Genomic DNA, 22,319 nt, shown 5'->3' with positions numbered 1-22,319 from the left:
GCGGTGTGGTTTCAGGAACAGAAAATGACGAAAAAAGATACATTGATAATAATAGAATCAAAATAAATACATATGATGGACACACACGCGCACATGTATGTATATATGTATATACGAAAATTAATATCTGCATACGACGCCGTTGTGTCCTTTTGATGTTGCGGGACACTCGGATTTGTAAGTTAAGTGCACAGGCTCGTTTTTCTTATTACGGTATGTCAGTATAAAAGTGATTGCGATCAAAGCAATCATTCGAGAACAAGCGCAGTGCCGGTTTATACAATGTGAGTGTGTATATGTGCAATATCGATACGACATTTGTATCTTTTCTGCTATTATTTCCTGTTACATCTGCCAAGAATTTCTGATTTCACGTTACGAGTCGACTTTGAAGACAATATTTTAGAAGAGGAAAAAAAAAAAATGAAAACAAAAATCACACGATGTTGTGTAGTTATCGTATAATACCCACCGTGTATGGGTACGTAAAAATGTCCAGTTACACACGTTCACGTTGTATAATATAGCTGGCTATTCGTTGCACGTGGTACAAAACCGTTGTTGCCCTCTCATCGTCCCTTCCCTTATCCGCGGAACATTTGTATGTACATATGTATTCGTATGTATACAGCGTATATACATATATATACCTAGAATATTTCTCTTCAAGACAAATGGCGCAATCATTTTTAAGTTATTCTAAACAGATGAGGGTTTGTTGCGACGTTCAGGATATTCAATTTTTACGCACGAACGACGAGACTTCCGGAGTTATGACTTCATAATACTTTCTCTATCACATTTTCTTATACGAGCTGAGATTCAAGTGTACGAAACAAAACATGATTTTAAATTTTCCCGCCACAAACCATCCCGCGACGCGTCATTCGGCACGGACCAATCAGAGAGCGCGAAGCTAATTTCTCATCGATTTGAACATTTCGCACCCGTTCTAGCAAAGTTCAGACCTCGTAAACACTGGCTCAGATATGAAAAATGCATTTTCCTATTTCCTCCAAATTCTCTTGAGACCTGGTGGAAAGAGGGGCGCGATGGCGGCGTTGGGGATACGTTAGGTGGTCCGGATGCACCTAACGTTTCGCGTCTGATCGGGTCCAGCGGGCGGGCAGCTTTTGGCGCCAAAGCTTCATCGGCATGATCAGCGTGTGTTTGAACCGCGAGCCGATGGCGCACAGTGAGATATATATATATATATATATATATATGTATACACGTGTATATACCCACCCGATCTCTACCAGGGAAGGCAGACTTTGAGGGGCATGTTTGATTAAGCTCAGGGAGCCTCCGATAGAATGCCTCTGATCACATTTTTCCGGCGTTCGCGCCGTTCGCGAACCTTAGTCAAGCTTAATGAAATTACTCCTGTTTCATGCCGTTGTACACACGAAGTACATACACACATACATCGTCATATGCCACTGCAGCGCAGCATTTCGCTAAGACGCCATACCCATACCTACGTAATACCGTATACCCATACACTGCGTCCACCTTGAACGTCCCATTTCGATGAGAAACTGTTAACCTAAAACTTATATTACTCGTGTTTAATCCTACTTTTCATTAGTTAGACTCAAAGGAGTTTTTCTTTTTCACGTTGCAATAGGAATACCGTTGACTTTATGATATCCACATGGTGTGAGCGTAATTATAGTGTTTTTGCAGCTCGTGATTACGGAGCCATCTCATCGTCAGTCTTAAGTGTATAATGCACGTAGTGTAGAATGTACATCCATGTGTAGATGTTGTTGGTATTGTTGTATCTGCAGAGATCGACAGGCTATAAATACATACATGCTATACGTCAATAATTAATGATAAACAAAGTTCAACTATGTATATATATACGTTACCATGTATAAGGTTTACTAACGAAAATCAATATCCAATGGTTTCATATGTAATACATATATACATATGCAGTATATATATATGTTTAGGGAATAAGCTAAAACAACTATGGGTATAACATACACGACGATTGCATGGGGTATACATGGGAAATCGTATGGCTTAGTATATATATATATTACGTATTAACATCTATTATACGTCTGTCATGGAGCGTGAAACAATAATTAGTAACAACGGATCATCCAAAGGCGTTTTATATATATATATATATATCATATACATATGCGGGGTTCAGGGTGCAGGGAAGAACCATTCGGCGGATTAGTAGTATCTATCTTATGCACTGTTTTTTTTTATTTTTTATTTCGCACAAGATGCTCACGAGAAGAATTATATATATATATATATCGTGTGTACATAATGCATAGTGTATAGGAATTTTTGGAACGCAATATATATAAAGGTTAGATTTGTCGATCTGTATACTAGGGTTTTTTTTTTGCCCTTTTTCTTCGGAGGGGGGGGGGGGGTTTATTCTTTAGACAGAGAGAGACAGACAGTGAGCAAGATACAAAAAGGCATAGCGAGGTAGCAAAAGAGTTCGGCAGGTTTTTTTTTTTTTTTTTTTTTTTTTGTCTATTTTCGGTTTCTATATGGGATTTTGCGGGGTTTTTGGACTACGTAGTTGGTTTGACGGCCATGCAGCTACTAGCCCGGTGGCGTTTTATTGAGAATCGATCTCTTTCCCTGAACATTGACAAAAATTCTCCTTTTTATGAAATGAAAATTAATTCCTTCCTCAGACACCAGATTCTTGACTTTGTTTACGACATTCTGTCATGCGTATTAGTGAAGCAAATATAAATCCCCAATTTTTATAAACAGATTGTACATAATTATACGAAGACCAATTATATATCGTGCCAATATAATTTCATCACCAATTGGTCAAGGGACGACGTATCCGATGACGTATTTCAGCGATCTACGAATCAGATGGCGATTTTGTTAATCCACGATAATGTCGACTGTGCATTTATTGTTATAGTGTAATCGGAGAGAGAAATGAATCAGATGTAACAGAAATTTCCGCTTTCACGAAATTTCGTTTAACCCTTTCAGTCACACATTTTTCAACTCAATATTTTGGCCTGAGTTTTTTCAACCGGGGATATTTATGGTAGCTAATCACGAATTTCAAGTCAAAATATGATCATTTCTACATCCAAGATGGCGGATTCAATATGGAGGATGTAAAATCGAAAAAAATATCAAAATTCGCTGCTTCTCACCGAAACTTGTAACTCGGAGGTTTTTGGTGTCACGCTAATAACGAATCTGAAGTCAGAATTTGATCATTTCTAAATCCAAGATGGCGGATGTAACATCGAAAAAATTATCTAAAGTCGATAATTTTCATCAAAACTTGTGACTCGGGGGTTTTAGCGGTTACACGAAATAACAAAGATCATTTGAAATTGTAGATAAACTGTAATAAGGTTAGAATATCGAAATTTTCGAGACGGGACGTTGAGCATCTCACTGTGACTGAAAGGGTTAACTAATTCTTTCATTCGCGTTTGGGGATAATCAAACATCTTTTTTAATGTTTCATTATTATTAATGATAACGAATACATTTCATTGCCAATCGTTTATACCTAACAGATGTAATGATACATATACCGTGTGTTCATGAGGAAAGTCGCGCACTTTATGCGCTTGCGTCAACTCGTTAGAATCTTATTGGCCGATAGTTACCGCCTGATTGAGCAGTCGATGCAATAGTAATCACGACTGTTATAGAATGTCCCTAGGAGCCCATACCTAGCGGTGGACTCCTAGGGACATTTTCTGACAATCGCGATTGGTATTGTTTCGGCTGCTCAATCAGGCGATAACTATCGGCCGACTTGACGCACGCGCATAAGGTGCACACTTTCCTCATAGACACACGGTATATATATATATATATATATATACACATATAAGATACGCGTAAAATGCAGTGATGTCGGCACAAGGGAAGCCATAATTTTAAGCTAATTCTGCTTCAAGTGTTGGTAAAAATGGTATAATACACGTATATCATGTACATATATAGACGTATATACATGGGCGATTCTTGCGAGAAATGTATATTCGCTTGGAAGGTATGTAAATTCTCACGTTTGAAATACGTCAACGAGTCTTCATCGTTGAAGGAGGTCAAATCCCTTGGCCACGTGGCTTCCAGATTAAAGGTTTGATTCTGTGTGTGATGAAAAGAGAGGAAGAAAAAAAAAAAAAATCGGACAATTTTCGCTGAAAATCCCCGATTTGCAGAATTTTTTTGTTTTTCTTCACACACATAATACAACCATCAGCTTTTTTGTGTTAGATTTTGAGAATTCAGGTACATTTTCAAAACTGTTCTTTCTTTTTACATCGTTTCGTCTGTTTTTTTTTTTTTTTTTTTTTTTTTTTTAATTTTTCTTTCAAGTTGATCGTACGTATACGTCACAATTTGTGAAAAATATATACTTAATACACCAATATCTGTCATCTGATTATAGTTGTTTCGAATTTAGAGTGTGTCTACTTATTGGTAGTATAACTTTTGGTTTTGCGGTATATCTTTCGTGTCACTTCTTTCTTAGATTTTTATTTACTGTTTTTTTTTTTTTTTGTTTTTTTTTTCGTTCCAATTTCAACGTTCGAGTGAGCCGTCCGCAGGTTTGCACTTTCAATTTATCAATATTCTATTCTGTCGATTAATTAATTAATTGATAACTTAATCAATCAAACAATCAATCAATCAATCAAGCAATCAATCAATTAATTAATCAATTCTGTAACTGCACAATTAATGTTTCGCATTAATGGATAAAGAAGGTATGTATATATATATATATATATGCATACACACACATGTTTATATAGTATATACATACGTTACATCCTGCGCAAGGCTGCCATTTTTTTTTTTTTTTTTTTTTTTTTTCAATTTAATTATATAATACAAATATGCATACATATCATATTATATTATATAGATATGTATAATCACGGTTGTTCATTACCCCACGTTTTATTACAACGTATTGTATTTTTCATTGGACATATTCATATATTTCATACGAATAGTTGCGGCAATAATATAAAATAATAGCAAGAGCAGCACTGAGCGGCTTCTCAATAAAATGCCCCCGTACGATACTTTTTTTTTTTTTTTTTTTCTTTTAATCTGATTTTTTTTCTTTCTGGTTACGATCAATCTTCAATTCATTTTTTTTTCATCATCATATCAAATGAATAATTTTCACGTGTGGTTGTTATTTTTTTTTTTTCTTCTCTTTTTTTTCATAACATGTTTTCTAAAGCTCATAAGTTTACTAAGCAGCAACAAGATACGATTTAATATAATAATGATAATAAAAAAAAAATAAATAATAATAATAATAATAATAATAATATGTCAGCGATTATATAAGAGTCATAATGATTTATATACGTTTTCATACAAGGTACAGCGAGCGTGCAAGGGATGATATGTTTCATAGCTGGCTCAAAATGAATATTAATAATGGTGATGAATTGTTTAACAAAAATTTTTTCTGACAAAAATCATTGTGGTCACGAGAACAAAGAACAAGAAAAAGAGAAATTTGAAGGAAAAAAAAAAAAAAAAAAAAAAAAAAACACGTGACGCTCGAGTGCAAATGATCCGTGTATTTGTGAAAAACAGTAGACAAAAAAAAAAAAGAAAGAAAAATGAAAGAAAAATTGACCAAGTGTAAACCCTTATCCGATATTATTATTTACACTGTTAGAAAAAATTTAACCAAACCAATTGTCTCAGCAGGTCTACTACTTTATATTTGTTATATATATATATATATATATATGTTACATTTCTGTTGCAGTTTTTTTTTGATTTTAACATTTAAACTGTCACGTCGACACTTATTATTTAATTTTCAGTTTTTTCTATTCACTTGGTAGTACATTGAGAAAAAAAAAAAAAAAAAAAAAAAAAAAATGGTTAAATCGAGTGAAAAATTTTAGTGAACCTGACGGGAAACTTTTTGTTTTTAAAATTTTTCTAATCGTGTACCGTGAATTTTTTTTTGCTATTCGAAACGAATACGTCCGTGTAGAAAAAAAAAAAAAAAAATGACCTCCGATTCGCGAGACGCGTGAATTGGATGGAAAAAGAAAAGAAACGGTACTAATCCCGGGTAATTGAAAATAACGTCTTGCTGGTGAAAAGCTAAAGAAAAAAACGTGCATCGAAAACAATTAAAGAAGATTCGATCGGACGATTCCGTGCGCCATAAAATCAGAGCGCGGATAAACGGTTCAGTGGTATAAAAGACTTGAAGATAACTGGCACGTGGGACGGATGTCCTGTGATTGAGGCCTACAATCTCAGAACACCTCGAGCCTTGTGCAGATATGACAAGTCTGATATACAAACCAATCGAACGGTGGATTTTTTTTTATTTAGCAACAAATCGCAGCGTACGTCTGCGATGAGTTGCGTCAAGGCGGAAAGTGATTTGTCTCGTGTGTTTTTTGATTGTTTTTTGTTTTTTTCGAAAATTTGGGTTTTTTTTTTTTTTTTTTTTTTTTTTGCATCCCTCGACGTTTGTCCCGCTGGATTTTTGGCGCAAGGAATCATATCGGTATTGATAAATCTACGAATCTTGCCGGTTCTTGATATTAATGGCTTTTTTTTTTCTTTTTTTGTTCAATCTTCTCTCGAAGCGACGGATAATGAAAAATGAAAACGGCGGGGAAGAAAAAAAAAAAAAAAAGATGCATCAGACCAGCGTACGGACGAATTTTTCCCGTGATCGAGAAATGAAGAGAGGTAAAAAAAAAAAAAAAAAAAAGAAAAACCGAACCGTATTAATTAAATTATTCCGAAATATTTGGAGGGGAGGAGGGGGGGGGGGGGGGGTTAATTTTGTTTTTTTGTTAAAAGAGAAACGAAAAAATTTCCTTGCTCGGTAATATAAATTTTTCTTTCAAAATGCGATTAATTTGTTTATTTATTTCTTTTTTCCACCGATTCACAGCGATTCAGTCACACTATCAAAATTACGTATATATAGTTGTATTTTTCTTTCGATTCGATGGGATTAGAAAAGTTGTGAGAAAAAGTATAACAGCGAAAATAAAAACGATTTCATTTTTTAAGAATTGTAATAAGGTCGAATCTAAGGATTTGAAAATATAATATTAACTTACAATTTCGTATTTCTTTTGTTGAGTGTGTGTTTAAGGAGATGAAGTAAAACGAAAAAAAAAAATTTGCAACTAATAAAATCCGATTGTTGACAGCGTGACGTGACGCTGTGACCTTGTTTATTCATTTATTTATTTATTTATTTATTTTTTTTTTTCGTAAAAGAATGAGAACAAAATGAATTGAAAGAAACGACTAATCGAACTGCATACATGGAAAATATAAGCTGCATTTAGTATACTGTGTAATATATATATGTATATATATATGTGTGTGTGTGTGTGTGTGTATTATAATCATTCGTAAAAAGAACGAGTTAAATAGAATGATCGATAAATTAATTGATCGATCAATGAATGAATAAATAAATAAATCAATCAATCAATCCGCTATTCAGCATAAAATGTGTACGTGTGTGTGTGTGTGTGTGTGTTTATAAATATAAATATATAAATATATATGAATGTATATCAGGTCAGGTTTGGTTATGCTTTGTTTCATACAACAATATTGTAGTAAAGTGGAATTATGAACACCGAATCGAGAAACTCACAAGCAGGAGGAAGCGGGTGTTTTCCTTCTTTTAGAGTTGACTGATCTCACGTTAACATTTCTCATCTGGCAGTCTGCAATGCAAAACACATTGGAAGGTTCAACCGAACAGTTTTGACAAACAATTATCCACACATCTTCGAGGATACACCATCAACCTCATTGGATACAAAACCAACTTCCGGTATTCCGATTTTCTCACACTCTTCTCCGTCAACCAAATCGGACAAATCGATCCTGCAGACTCTTGCGCCTGTTTCACTCTCGATAAAAGTAGAGAGAAGAAAACAAAAAATCGATAAAAAAAAAAAAAAAAAAAAACAACAAAAAACAGAAAATGTTAAAAACAAAGTGCGAAAGAAATTTTGAACGAAAATACCGAAATTTGACATGCGAGGAAAAAAGAGTCAGAATTGAAGTTTCGTTGAAGAAAAGAAAAAATAAGAAAAAAAAAAAATATATATAACGAAATCGATATATATCGGGGATGTAAAAAGGAGAAAGTAAATTAAAAAATGGGAAAGTAAACTTCGGCGACGAGTGTGCAGTTGATGTAATTGTTCGTTACCAGCAGCATCGAAGATGTTATGCGCACACCTAAATTTTATCCCTGACTATATTAGATTATTGAGGGCCCTGTGTAGGTATATTTGGGCCTTGTGACCCGCTTACCCGAGTTCCATGACTACGAATAGAGTCCACTCTAAATTCGAAACGAAATTAATTCATTGTGAAGAATGCGATGGTATTGTTACAATGACAATATATACACAAGGCTAGCCGTAGCTCCGTTGTTACCAAGCTGTTATGATGATGATGATAATAATAATATTAGTATTAATAAAAATAATAACAACAGCAACAACAACAATGAGAATAATAAGAAGAATAGAAATACCAATAACGAGAATAATAATAATAATAAAAACAGGATCAACAACATTAACGGTTATGATGTGCTGATCAATTGTCAAAAACATTTTCTGTCCGATATTAATTACATGTAATGTAATAAATTATGGAAATAATCCTGCTGTTGTATATTTAAGGAGATTCTATAATCAGTCTTTACCGACCGAGTAAGATGTTACGTATTTTGACTATCGTCTCTGTCGAGTCTATGCATCGTTGAACTTAATCTAGTGAGGAATTTTTTTCCTCAACATTAATGGCAGAAGATCTATTACGATAATTGAATTAAATATTTGCATTAATTGCCGAAACGAATTTTCTTTCACTATTTGTCAGTGATGCATTGGTTCTGCGGATAATAGAGAAAGTAGGTGACATTTTACTTGGTCGGTAAAGACTGACTATAGCATCGTCTTAAGTGTTTATTGCTCGGACTGCTGTGTGGCTGTCAAATCGTTTTGACCACGACGTTAATATAGACGGAAGATTAACGTCCTTCGAAACAGAATTCATGAATTTACCCTGTTTCTAGATTTCGAGATTTTTCGTCATGTGTGACACACTTATAACTAATTATTTCCGAATTTCGTGTGGATCATAATTTAAATATTTTTTTCATTTTGTACACGTTTGACGAAAAACCAAATTTATCAAGCATTTTCTTGGCAATTCTGAGTTTCTTTTTTGTTTCTTTTTTTTTTTTTTTTTTCTTTCAACCTTTATTTAAGTTTCTACGGAATAATAATATATTACATAGTCGTGGAAAAAATGCTTGGTAAAAAGATGAGCGAACCTGAAAGAAGTTTTGATTAGATAAATATACGTGTGATTTTCTACATTCGTAATCTTTTGAAGCAGTAGTAAAAAGGGGTCGAAATAAACTTGGTTGGGTGAGTGAAATTACAAGGCGATCTGCACCAGAGCGGCTCAATTTAAATCAGGTTGTTGAAGAAAACAAATGAAAAATCGATATTGTTGTTCATTTTCTATCTGGAATTCCCTCTATCAAGTCTTTGGAAAAATTCCAGCGTGAAATTGAATTTTTCAAAATCAATAGTTGTAACAAATATCGCACGAACCGACTGAAAAATATTCTTTATTCAGACAAAAAATAAGAAAACGTTTCAAAAGTGTGAAAGGAATATTTGAACTTCGAGATGAGCTTTCATTCAATCACCTTGGCAACCTTTTAATTGGTGGTTTAACGCTCGCATTGTTTGAGTATTGAAAAACGATATAAATGAAAAAATTTTACTGCATAGTCTATGACGCACTGCCAGGTTCAATCTCATTGCTGTATTATGTAAATAAAAGCAAGAGATTAGCAGAGTTTGAGGTTAGAAAAAAACAGAAATACACCGATACCGATCTAATTGGTAAATTGATTTTGTTTTTAAAGCGCCCATATATATATACATATAATGCATTATAGAATTACGTATAACAATATACGTGTAATATACGTGTGAATATAAACATAAAGCTGTGGTGCAAGGGATAATAAATGTGTGTGTGTGTGTGTGTGTATATACATATAATGGCAATAAGCGATGAGTAAATATATACGTATATATGTACATACATAAATATACACGTGAAACAAAGTATTATTATCATTATTTTTACACCCAATCATGGCGTCACGAAATATCGAAGCGCGAGTCGACGTGAGGTGTTCCTATAAATTATACACAAATGCCTTCCGATATATGTACAGGGAAAATTTGCTCCGGACATTATATACGACTTATTATACACCGGCAAGGTAGGTATATACATATAATGTAAAGCATGTGCAAAGCAGAAAACCGCCGAAGAGTTTTTTCTACAGCAAAAAAATTTCCTCCACCTTTTTTTGCTGACAGTTAGACCAGTATCGAAGCGCGAGTAAAAGTCCCGCACTTTGTCAACATGATATGTTTTTCGTTTATCGGATAGTTCAAACATTCTTCGACTATGCTGGTTTGTAACCTCGTACAATTTGTGTTTTTCTTTTCGGCTGGCGTAAGCGTAAAGAAAATTAGACAAGGTTTAGGTTCCTAACTTTGTTTTAATAACACACATGCATTACACGAGAAAAATCGTTATTACGTGACTTTCATATTGTCTGAGAACCATTAGCAACCAACTCGTCATCGGGTTGATACTCCATTTGTTATCTTTGTACAATTTTTCGCTATGCCTTTATCAAATTTTGTACACTCTAATGTGACTTCAGTCTCTTCTATGTTCAATACTTTTCGAAATTCATTGCTAAAAAAATTAGTCTTTACGCGAACTAAAGCACCTCTGTACCACTTGTGGACACAACCTCTTATTTTACGTGTAACGAATATGGCCACAACTGAATCAAACAATGGACACTATCGTTCCTATGGCGGTCAAAAGCGGATCATCACCCTTGCTCTGAAGAGTTTAAAAATTAAACCTTGGGAAACAGCGATTTTCCTCCCATCATGTTTCGTTGGGTTGACGTTACTCCAACTTCAACCTCATAAAAGTAGCGAATTTCAGTTAACCTGACTCCTCTAGACGCTTACCTGTTTCATTCGGCGATGATTTGACTTGGCAGGATCAGGCTGGCCTGGGTCAAATGGTCTGCCGCATGTACGTCTGAGTAATACGTGTACCTATACGTCTCCATATAATAATACGAACGTCGGTGGATGGGGCAAGGGGTATGTTGGCATGGGTAGTTTGGCTGGCCAGGATACGTGAGGGTATTGTATTTATGTGCATATTGAGCCTCTATGGGTCCCTCCACTCTGGACTCCCCCATACCTACTCTGGCGTAGGGAGCCTTCTTCAGCTCCGGATTTTTCCAATATTCGAACCGCGTTTTACTCGCTCGCCACACCATCGCACCGCACCAGACCCGTAACCAGGCTAGACTGGGTATGGAAAGTCTCGAATCGAGTTGAAACCAACCATCGACCTCCGTTCGTCATATTTCGAGTACGAAATCGAACGGACTGAACGGGGCAGATAGACGTGCCCTAGTCGGGTATATTTGTGGATTTGCTGCACATAGGGGAGGGGGGGGGGGGGGGGGAAGGGGGGAGGCAAGGAGGAGATTGCCTCTCAAATATTCAACGTACATGTAGGTACACCCTTTGGTATACACTGGAATGATTATAGAAAATGTAACATCAACCTTTTTTTTTTGACCCGACTCCAAACTCAAGGCTCCTTTACCTTTCTTTTTACACTTCCGTGAACGTTTCACCGGGATTTTCACCTCTTCGACTGCAGCCCACAGATTAATGAACGCGTACTGCCTGTGCAGCTCGTCAGTCCAATCTTTCCAATCTTCCCAATCTTCTCTATTCCCAGTCCAACAACTTACATATTAACCGATAGCTGCTGACGATAGTTTAGCGTAGCCAAGAACGGCTAATGAACGACCGTGTAACTTCGATCGGATGGTCACAGTTTCACCATGAATTAGAATCACAGCTGTATCAGGAATGCGTGCACCGATGGACATGGTTGATTGTGTCCCTAATGCGTTGCTTCTGAGTTTCGAGGATGGTATTGATTGGGCAGCTTGAGCATGGATCGCCATTGCTAATTATCACTGTGGTAACCTTGTTTTCTGGTGACTTAGACTTCGTTCTTGGTTGGATAGTGGAAGCTTATGTTTGGACGGCTGGCGTAAGGATTGATGGACGCCTAATTACTCGCGCAACGAAAGTGTTACACCTTATACCGCAGTGGGAACTCCGTGATCTGTTTCACCGTCAGCTTTCGACGCGAGAGGGTGTTTAAATATATGGCAGAAGAGTGCCAGGCCGGCTCTGGTGGACTTTCAGTTTGCTGGGTAGGAGATTTGAGAATCCTTCGAAATTGATGAATGGCTGAAAAAGCACATGGTCCAAAGGCATGATTAATATGCATTGAGAAAGAAGGGCTGCTCTATTCCCTCACTCAGCCCGTAGTGTATCGAACGTCACAATCGATACCGACACTCGGTATACCGTATAAACGGTGAATACCGTTAAAGAGAAATAGGAACCGGTGTAGGTAATTTCGGAACATAGTCATCGAGTCGGTGATCCCTTTTCGAAAAGAAAGGAGACGAAATTTCCTGGAGCGGGTATAATCAGCAGCTGTCTCACGTCGAATGTAATCAATAGCTAGCATCAAGTCGTCGCGACGTCACAGTAGGAGCGTATCTCTCACGTACGTGCCAGTTGCATCATAGTTTGATTGTTCGGCTTTCTCCAGGTCCCGATGATGCTCGAAGAATGGACGCTGCTGGTTTCGAGCGCAGGACGAGGCGAGGGAAGGATGCAATGCCTACTGGCAAAGCTAGGGAACGAGATAGGGAGACTCTTCCAAATGGGGTGGAGAGCCAGACTCTGCAAGGGTGGAAAGAGGGGAACTCCGAGTAACCCAGTCAGTCGCGAGAAACCGGTGGGACTTGGTATCAGTAAGTTCTTGGATTCACACTTGAACGGGCATAGGAATCCTACTTGGAGTTGACGTTGGCCTTATCAGCGATCTCGGCGCATCCTCGAATCGCAAAATAATGTGATCGTCCATTTGGACCAGTGCAGCTCCTCGTTCAAACACTTTAGAACTGACCTGCATGAGTCTTATTACGAATTGGCGGGATAGTGTCAAGGTTCGAGCTATTTCAACGAAAAAAAAACAGTCACTCGTTATGCCCGAGCGCCAATTGCTATGGCTTTTGCGGCTAATGATGGATAACTGAAAAAGGAGAGCTCGCGTTCACAATCAGTCGAATACGATGACCGTCGACCGGTCGTTGCGTACACGTGCTCTTGAACTCATCGAAAATCGGAAGGGATGTTATTGGGCTCGTTGTTGGCTGGAGTAGTAAAGGGACATTCAGGACCACGCATGGATTTTACGTATTAGATGACACAATCCAGTGTCTGTAGTTTTTGCTCGGGTTTTCGACAAGTCAAGGTATATTTCGGTAAAATCAGATGAATCTAAGAGAAGCGCTTCTAACCTCAAGTCATCGGAACAATTCCAAGGTAGTGTGGTTAAAAACCCTCCCCCAAGACTCGACCGTAAAGTGTATAACCACCAAAGTGTAGAAACGTTGGAAAATCTTATACCTACTCGATGAGCATTTCTGCCCTTCAGGAGGAACGACGAAAATGGGCGGCAAAAGCGTATATTTAATAATGAGAGATCGAGAGCCGTAACCGCGGCTGAAGTTCTCCCGGCCAAGCGGCACCCGGTTCCCAACCCCCGAAGCTTTTCTCTCCGTCGTTTTCTATCGCGGTAGCCGCCGTACATCAATATTAAAAATAAGCGCCGATATATCTACGTATATAGGTACATAGATACCTGTACATATAGGCATGTACAGGGGCGGAGGTAGAGGTGGTGGTAAAATACCTCTCTCATACGTACACAACGACTCTGCATCTGTGCAGAAATATGTGTATATAGAGTATATAGGTAAAGTGGGTAGAAAAAGGCGAGCGCCAGTCCTGCTGCAGTAGTGGTGCACCACGTTTCAGAGCTCCACCTCACCTCCCTCTTCCTCTTCTATTGCCTCGGTCGCAGCGTCTGCTGGATAGCAGCACCCAACTGCCGTCCGCTCGCTCTGCTCGTTGCGCGAGAATTAATAAAGGCAGAATTAATAAAAAATTACACATTTTTCATTTATCGAAAACCCAAAGCCGGGATGGGGAAAGGGGTGACAGAGAGCGGTTGGTTTGGGGAGATAAAAGGGGTGAGGAACGCTCGGTTATACGCGTTTTACCCCCTTTCGATAGATAATGCCAGACACACTACACGCCGGGATTTCCGATGTTTATGAACTTCATTTCGTTTGCTTAGCTCACTTGGACATCCAACTGCTGGTCTTGAGAAATAACCAGCTTGTTGAAACCAATGCTGTACATAAACAGTCAAATACGGTGGTCACGAATCGTCTGAAACACTGAATGATGCCAATATCTCTTGTGGAGTGCAATTGATACGAGTTGGTGATCACCACCTTCAATATCCAACTGCCAGCCTCAAGGAATAACCAGATTACTAGAACTCGTGTGGTACCTAAACCAACCAATAGACTGGTCAAGAACCATCTGAAACACTACGTGATGCCAACTTCGCCCATGGAACACAATTGACACTGAACGGTGATCACGGACCTCGGAAGTTTCTCTCCGCACAGTTTGTTCTGCTACTTTTGGGACTACTCTTGGCACCTTGTTCAATCCCTGATGAATTTCCGGTGGCTGGATTCAGCCTCTACAGGACACAAAATTAGCTGCCAATGAGTATTTTTCAGCTCTTCCAGCTCAGGATCGGAGTATTCCGGTTTCACTCTGGAGCGGATGTGTTCCGAGTTTTCACTTTGCAGAATCCGGTTGGGCAGGGCCAGAGATGGCTAAGGTCAGGCTACCAGACGGGCAGCTGTGCGAGTCACTATCAGGAAAAATTTAATTACAAAAAAGTTCTGGCATTCCATCAGTTTGGTCCAGGCTCCGGGCTCTGCAGAACAGCATCATGCGGGTGTACAACCTCCATCGTTTCAGTAACGTTGCTGTGGTTTTGTGCCCAACCCTAGCCTCCTCGGACCTCGATTCCTCTCTCACTGCCGGCTTTTTATAAACCGTTATATAATATTCTATTAATAGCATTTTTCAGGGAATGCATAGCTCGTCGAAGCTTTTTTTGGATTTTTTTTTTCTTTCTCGTCCATCGGGACAGAGGCATTAAGCGTTTTGTGCAGGATTGAACCGCTCTGCAATATATTAAACCATTCGGAACGCGACCCTAAACGAATGAGAGCAGGGATTTTTCTGCTGAAAATAAAACCTGCTATAGAAATGCTTACGAGTTATTCGAAAGGTGGGGATAAGATTCTTCAGTTAAGAAGAATAAAAATAAAGAGGAATGCGATAAAGAAGTGGAAAGATAATCCCAAATAATTATACCCATGTATATAGTTTAATGGTATTGTCGAAACTCACTTCCCGATTGATGAACCAAACCGACATATCAATGAATCAATTCCAATTAAACAACACCCGTTCCCCTTTCTTTTGAACACGAAACACCACCAGATGATCGATTCAGAAAAATATACCTACTTGTAAACGTGGAACGCATTTCAGAGGTGCAATTTCAAGGCTCTGTTACAATTAACCAATTACTCAATGGTGTCGCGTTGTTTTTGCCAATATCTGGAAGTGCGGACCTTGAAGTGTCCACGGAACTTGATCATAGTAAAGTCTCAGGAGTTTGTTCGAACTTTCGAGGTTCGAAAAATGTTTCAATCGATTCTAATGTGAAAAGGAATATATCGGGCAAAGGGAACTAGAATGAAGATGTACAGGTTCGGATACTGTGACCATAGGCGCTTTTGGGATCAAGCAGGAAATCTTGGACGTGCCAGTAGATGTGGTGGTAGGTATAGCAGCTACTACCTGAAGCCAAAGACTCTCTCTCTCGGCACTTGCACTTTACAGCAAGAGACACCCCGACGGAGAAAGAGGGAGAGAAGGAGAAAGAGGGAGATAGGTAGATAGACAGATAGATAGACGTTAGTGATGGGGTGAAACCCACCCTCCACCCTACCTTTACCGACTACCCACCACTCCAACCACTAGGCGAACTGAGGACAAAAATCAATATGAACCTGTAGCCATTTCTCTTTAATCTGCCATGTACTGGCTAGAACTGAACCAACCAACCAACCCCTTCTATATCCTCCTTTCCTGTCCAACTGCTACTCAATGCCACCAGGACTCTGCTGAATTCAATCATCCTGACTTAGTAACACTCATTTGTTTATCGATAAACTTGAACTAACTGGCCATTGCACCGACCATCAAACTCTTTTCTCGATATGATGGTATAGACTTACTTTCAAACGTTGCTAGAGTGCAAGTCACAGTTCGTTCTTTGTCTTTTCCCAACTGAATTGGAACGTTTTTTTTATCCCACCTTCCACAGTTGAGGGGTTTCAATTTTTTGATGGAACGTCTAACCATTTCTTTGGTCTGAATAAGGAACATCTTTCAAAACATTCGTTTACCAGTGAAAATTGAATCCTATTTCTGCAGATTTATTATAACACGCTGCTTGAGGAAATTTAACGTGCGATTATACCGCCACCAATTGTTAATCGAACGTACGAAGTAGGTAGAAATAATTTCCTGGTAACAGAAAATCTGCATGAATGGTGCGTATAGAAATGAGAATTTTCATTCTACGGAGGAAGAAATGACGCGGATATTACTTAGGAGGAGACGACGGCTATTTCACTTTCGTTACCCCTACCCTAATTCTCGAGGTCATTCAAACTCTTGATTAAACGATGAAAGATTATTCAGAGTACATATGCGATCCATCAAACCCATTGTAAACACTCGATTAACTTCTTAGGCACCAGCACCCTGAGTGCTTAAAAATTTTGAATCCAATCAATCACGTGAATTCGAAAAAAGATCCTTGCATCACTTACTGCAGTAATGGCGACTTACGCAGTGCTTGGAATCAAACGCAGCATAGTGCCACAACATGATGAGCCTGGCACTGGCCCTCCGTGTGGTATAAGTGCAAATCGATACCAGTCGTCTACTTTGGGTACACAACGATTCCTTGACGACCCAGACAAATAGTTTGGAAAACGTTATCTATCCACCCGCTGAACGAGGTAGAACGCTTATTGCTCACAGTTGACTTAGTACAACAGTTGACTGGGAGGTGATTCGTTCCCTTCGTCAAAAGACAAATTTGCTACTCAAATATTCACGCCAAGTTCTTTTTTTCATCTTTTGTGAAAAATTGAAGAAACCCATGAATGGATAATTCTTTAGTTCAATGAAGAAATTAACGCATTCCGAGGTGTAACGCGCACTATGTTAAAAATGATTGAGTCATTCTTGTGAAATCAATGACAACAAATTGTCGGCGGAATATCTCTTTGGTCTCACTTTTAAAAGTCGTTTGGCTTTCACGATCGATAAGTCGGTACAAATATAGGATGTAAGGCAGGTTGTAATGGAGTGTGGTTTGGTTTGCGGTGGGGTGGGGTGGCTATACCTGTATGTATACATATATGTATTTAGGTACACCTAGACACCGTAGCAGAATATACAACGTATCTAAGGACGATATATTCGTTCGGGGTTTTATAAACCTAGGACCATATTTAGCAGCGCACTGTGTACAGTAAGAGACTATCTCACCATTCCAAATGACTTTTAAGAGGTAAAAAGCTTCGTCAAAATGTTCATCAAGTAACGAGACGACGTCAATGGTGTAAGTATCAGCGAGTTGATATAAAATCTGCAAGATACAAATCATGATTACAAAATATTCTTCATGAGATAATTTCCACTCCAATTGTGCACGACGTTTTGATTCCCCTCTTCATCGTGTCTCCGAGAATGACACATGCATTTATAGAAGAGTAAGTTTGAGGACGATATTCAGCCCGCTTTTATTTGATACCGTTTTATCCACACCACACGGAGTTAAATCGACTCTGTACTAATCTTTCTTCAGCTGTAGATATGTGTACAAAATGCAACTCGGGGACGTGTAGCTCAGGTGGTTAATCGGACGGAAAAAGCCAGCGACTGCAACGACAGTTGATTCGGTTGTGTGCAAATTCGTATACATCTCAAACGTAACATCACGATGACATTGAGATGCACGTGTGAGAATCATTCCAGTCAATGGACTATCCGTCTCAATCCATTCCGAGGTAATCGTTCGAATACCCAGTTGAACAAACGTCAAAGTTTTTTGACACGTCCCCGGGTAGAAACCCTCGGCACGGGGTCGGGATAAACAGTGTTAGTCATGGTCCCGGTTGAGAACTGGTTACAGCTCAACCATTATTGGAAACTCATTATATGCACTCGGGGTAGCGGCCCGTGTGTTGTGTGCACATGCCCAGGAGCCAGCATCCGAAATGGATTCCTAGACGAAAAGTAAGACTGGTGGGCAGCCATTCGGAAGGGGTTTACAGTAGCAGTTACTGATTTGGTAAGAAATCGGTGACATCCGATGACGTTTCGAATTGTGACCAAGTTTGATGGCGCGGCACAAAATGGTTTGAAAAGTTGAAGGAAATCGGTTCACACTGGGGCGAATTTGAAAAATGGAAAGTAATTAACCATAACGTTCGGAGAAAGTGAGGTCGAAAAAAAGAGAAGCCGCTCTTTCACTTTGCCACCGGATGTAATCGAAAGGTTAAAGTCTACACCGAAGGAGGGTTAGCACTCTTTTTGCATGCACGAACTCGACACGATTTATCAATTATAACGGACCATTAGTTCTATCACTTATTGAAGCGTACATTTTTATCCGTAAGGCATCATTTTTCATACTTTCCTGAACCGTTTTGCGTATACACCTTCCTTTCCGAAGCGTCGCTTCACGCACAGCGATTTTTACTGTTCTTCGTTTTCCATTTTTTTTTTTTTTTTTTTTTTTGTATCATTCAGAATCGCAGTAATAAAGTACTGTCAATCAGGATTCCTCGATTTTCCCGGGGCAATTTCAGGGTTGAAGTTCAAAGCGAAGAAGCGTTTTTGATCATTTATACCGTCAGTTAGAGAGAAACGTGTCACGCGTAAAGACCAGATCGTCGAATGCGATTGAAGGGACTTTCTCGAAAGTATTCCCGGTCGTAAATAGGAAGGACCTGAACGCAAACGACCGTTAGATACACCCGGTGAAAAACAATAACGATACTCTTCCTGATGAAACGACGTCCATCTTCTCCTGGTGGTGGAGGGCACAATAGACCAGAGTCATCAAAGACGCTTCAGCGTTCGAAGTTAAGCGAACAGTGGCGTCTCTTGACTGGTTAAGTCACGTGCAGCTGCCTGTCATTTTTAGGTTTGGAATTTGGGCTGCGGACATGTGATTCATGCCGAAGAAGGAATCACCCTCTTTTCTGAGGTCGAGCGAATTTCAAACGTCGAAGGTTCTCCAATTATAAGCTCGAAGAAGCCGTCAGAGACTGTAAAATGTCCTGAACCAAGCTTGGCCAAGACTAACAACGACTTGGGATTCTTCGGGTGTAGATACGGTGGCTCTTTTCCTCGTTCAAGTTTCTTAGATTCTCGTGTATTCGTTCAGACTTTACTTGAGAAGAAGAGTCGTGAACATGACAATCCGTTGATAGAATGATTCGCAGGCGTAACGTAATTCGGGACGAAATATTACCTTCATTCCCAGTCACCAACAGGCCGGGCTTCTCCAATCCCATGGAACCAACGACTCGAACATTGGCCAAGAAGGTAATAAGCCTGAAACTTGATGAATAGCTCCGATTTGTGACCATATAATCGAACGCGAGTGAAGCAAGATAGGTTATGTCCATAATTTTTTCCAAGCCTTGTATAACGGTGAACTAGTGATTATTCCAATACCAGTAATTCAACCCTGATGCAGGTTTTGATGCACTTCCAAATCCCAACGCAGAGGCGTTTCGCGTGTGAAATGTATCGTCAAATGGCGCGTTGACACCTTTCAAAAGAGCGAGAAAAAAAAAGAGAACATAAAGATATTAAGTAGGTATACGCTTCCACACATTCACTCAGATTCATGTATCTTCACACGTTGGAAATATCTACTCCTAGGAACACTTAGCAGTGCATCGCGCGGCGGCAGCGGGGCTTCTTTCTTCAGAACGATTCACAGAGTTGAGTACCGTATATCGATGCCCAAAGCTTATGCTCATGCTTCTAACGAAGATTGTTATTTCCGCGTTAACTGTTACTGTGATGACCATCAAATGCCGCTACGAACTGATAATAAATAGAATAAAGAAAAAGAAGAAATTACAACGAAATAATGAAACTGATAGAATTCTTCAATGACAATTGAACTGTATGTATAGACAAAGCAAGCGAGTATAAAAAAAATCAAGATCCTCGAGTTTAGATCATCCTCAATTTCAAAGAATGGATTCCCCGAGAAGAAGAACCTTCCAATGAGCGAATTTATCTCTTTCACTACATTGTCAAGCTCGAAAGTTTCGAGTCTACATCCCCGTAACGCAGCGGTCGACTGAGTAGTGCCTAGCTAAAAAACAAGGCAACGCCTTAACGGCATTAGCTACTTAGAAAAGATTTTAAAACAGGGTGTTTCAAGCGTGTTCACCCCATCCCACTTCGCGAGCTGAAAGCCTTTACCCTAAAACACATCAACAATTTACAATCGCAATGCTCAGGGGATTCTTATACGACTACATTCATCCACCTCGAGACAATTGATGTTATCGAGGAATTGATTCACACTATTAAACACTCGTTCACATCTAGAAAACTTTTACAACCGTGACGTGCTTCAAAGCCTCTCTGATTTCACCGAAAAAGTTTTAGCGGTCTGTCTGTCGCTGGCACAACTTGTACTTTCTTTCTCTCTGTCTATCTGTCTGTCTGTCCATCGGTAAGCACGCAATATTCCTGCACAACTTTTCAACGTCTACATGTCTTCGTATAGACCATGAATGAGGTGTACAGATACTGATCCAAGAGTCCAACAGTCATTCGACGATCAATTTTTTATCATCACCATCAGACTTACTTTGGTTCTCTTCTCTTGGAACTCGTACAATACCTGTGAAATAATTTCTGTTCTCCTGTGCAGGTAAAATTTTTCCATCGTTGCATTCGTTTTACAATGCACTTATGCAAGTCGCTTATCCACGATTGTTTGAAACTTTTTTCGAAAGATAAACCTGTTGAGCTTACCATTTTTTCACGAAATGATTATGAATTGTTGCACATTTTTTTAATACTATATTGCGAGCATATCAAAGAAGCTTCAAGTTTCTTTGCCGACCTTCCACAGCTGCCTCAGAGAATATCGATGATTAGGAAGATAATCACGCGATGCGGAGAGGCGGATTTATTCTTACCACAGCGTGTGTACGTATTCCGCTTTGCATAGCATGAGCTTAATTCACCTGTCTTAAAGTCAGCCTTTAAGCATCCTCACATCAAAGGTGTATTAACTTTCTACCAATTAATTCAAGTAACAAGAAGCTAATTAGTTTGCAACGTTTGTTGTGCAAAGTGGTAGAGTATGAAACATAACAACATATGTATAGGTATGTGAAAATATCTAACCACGTTTTCAACTATGTTTTCCTATCTTCCGTTAAAAAAAAATTATAAAAAGGTGGATACTTTTTGGTTTACCAAACATTTCCTTCAATATTTTACAAATTTCAACCGAAAATATTGTTTTCTGTTTTGTTTCTTTCCTAGTTCTTACACCAAGATTATTTTTCAGCTTTGATAAGTCCGTTTCAAAAACGATCATTTTCAATACTTACACATGAATATCTGAAACCCTTATTATACATATATAATATGTATACTTAAATAAACTAAAGCCTGTGTGCGCGAGACGTTTAATTAGACACCTCTTGGTACCTGTATCAGGAGTTTTGGCCGTAGTTGGGTTGTATACAAATCAATATCCATTCCCGGGGGGCCGTTAGGGGGAAGTTGGAAAGACGTTCGGCGGGTCGTCGGAGGGTGAAGCAGGGGCGGACGATGGTGCAGGGAAGTAAAAAAAGCAGTAAAAAAAAAGGAGGGAAAGGAAAGGAAAAGAGAGCAAAATGAGAGGGAAGAAAAAAAAACAGAGAAGAAAAGAAAAAGGAGGGAAAGTGGGAGGGGGGGGGGGAGGAAAAGCAGAAGGAATGGACTCTAGAATCCACCGTTGCAGGCAGCCGTTCGTTCGTTGTTGGTTGTTGGCTCTTGGCTACAGCAGACTTT

General features: G+C 38.8%; 1 protein-coding gene across 3 annotated transcripts in view; it reads right to left on the bottom strand.

Annotated features, from left to right (window-relative positions):
• LOC124411459 (one cut domain family member 2-like) overlaps positions 1 to 22,319 on the bottom strand; it is a 40,594-nt gene that overhangs the window by 5,799 nt on the left and 12,476 nt on the right. Inside the window, exon 3 of one of the 3 annotated variants that reach the window (XM_046890565.1) lies at positions 7,664 to 7,736. The exons of the other annotated variants lie outside the window; for them this stretch is intronic. Within the exon in view, the coding sequence (XP_046746521.1) occupies positions 7,664 to 7,736 (73 nt within the window). The remainder of the gene's footprint in view (positions 1 to 7,663; positions 7,737 to 22,319) is intronic. 3 annotated transcript variants of the gene reach the window in all.

The sequence above is a fragment of the Diprion similis genome, chromosome 10 (assembly GCF_021155765.1).
Source record: "Diprion similis isolate iyDipSimi1 chromosome 10, iyDipSimi1.1, whole genome shotgun sequence".
In the NCBI taxonomy this organism is placed as follows: Eukaryota; Metazoa; Arthropoda; class Insecta; order Hymenoptera; family Diprionidae; genus Diprion; species Diprion similis.
Note: the sequence above shows the minus strand (reverse complement) of the source record. Positions and strands in the feature narration are given on the sequence as shown.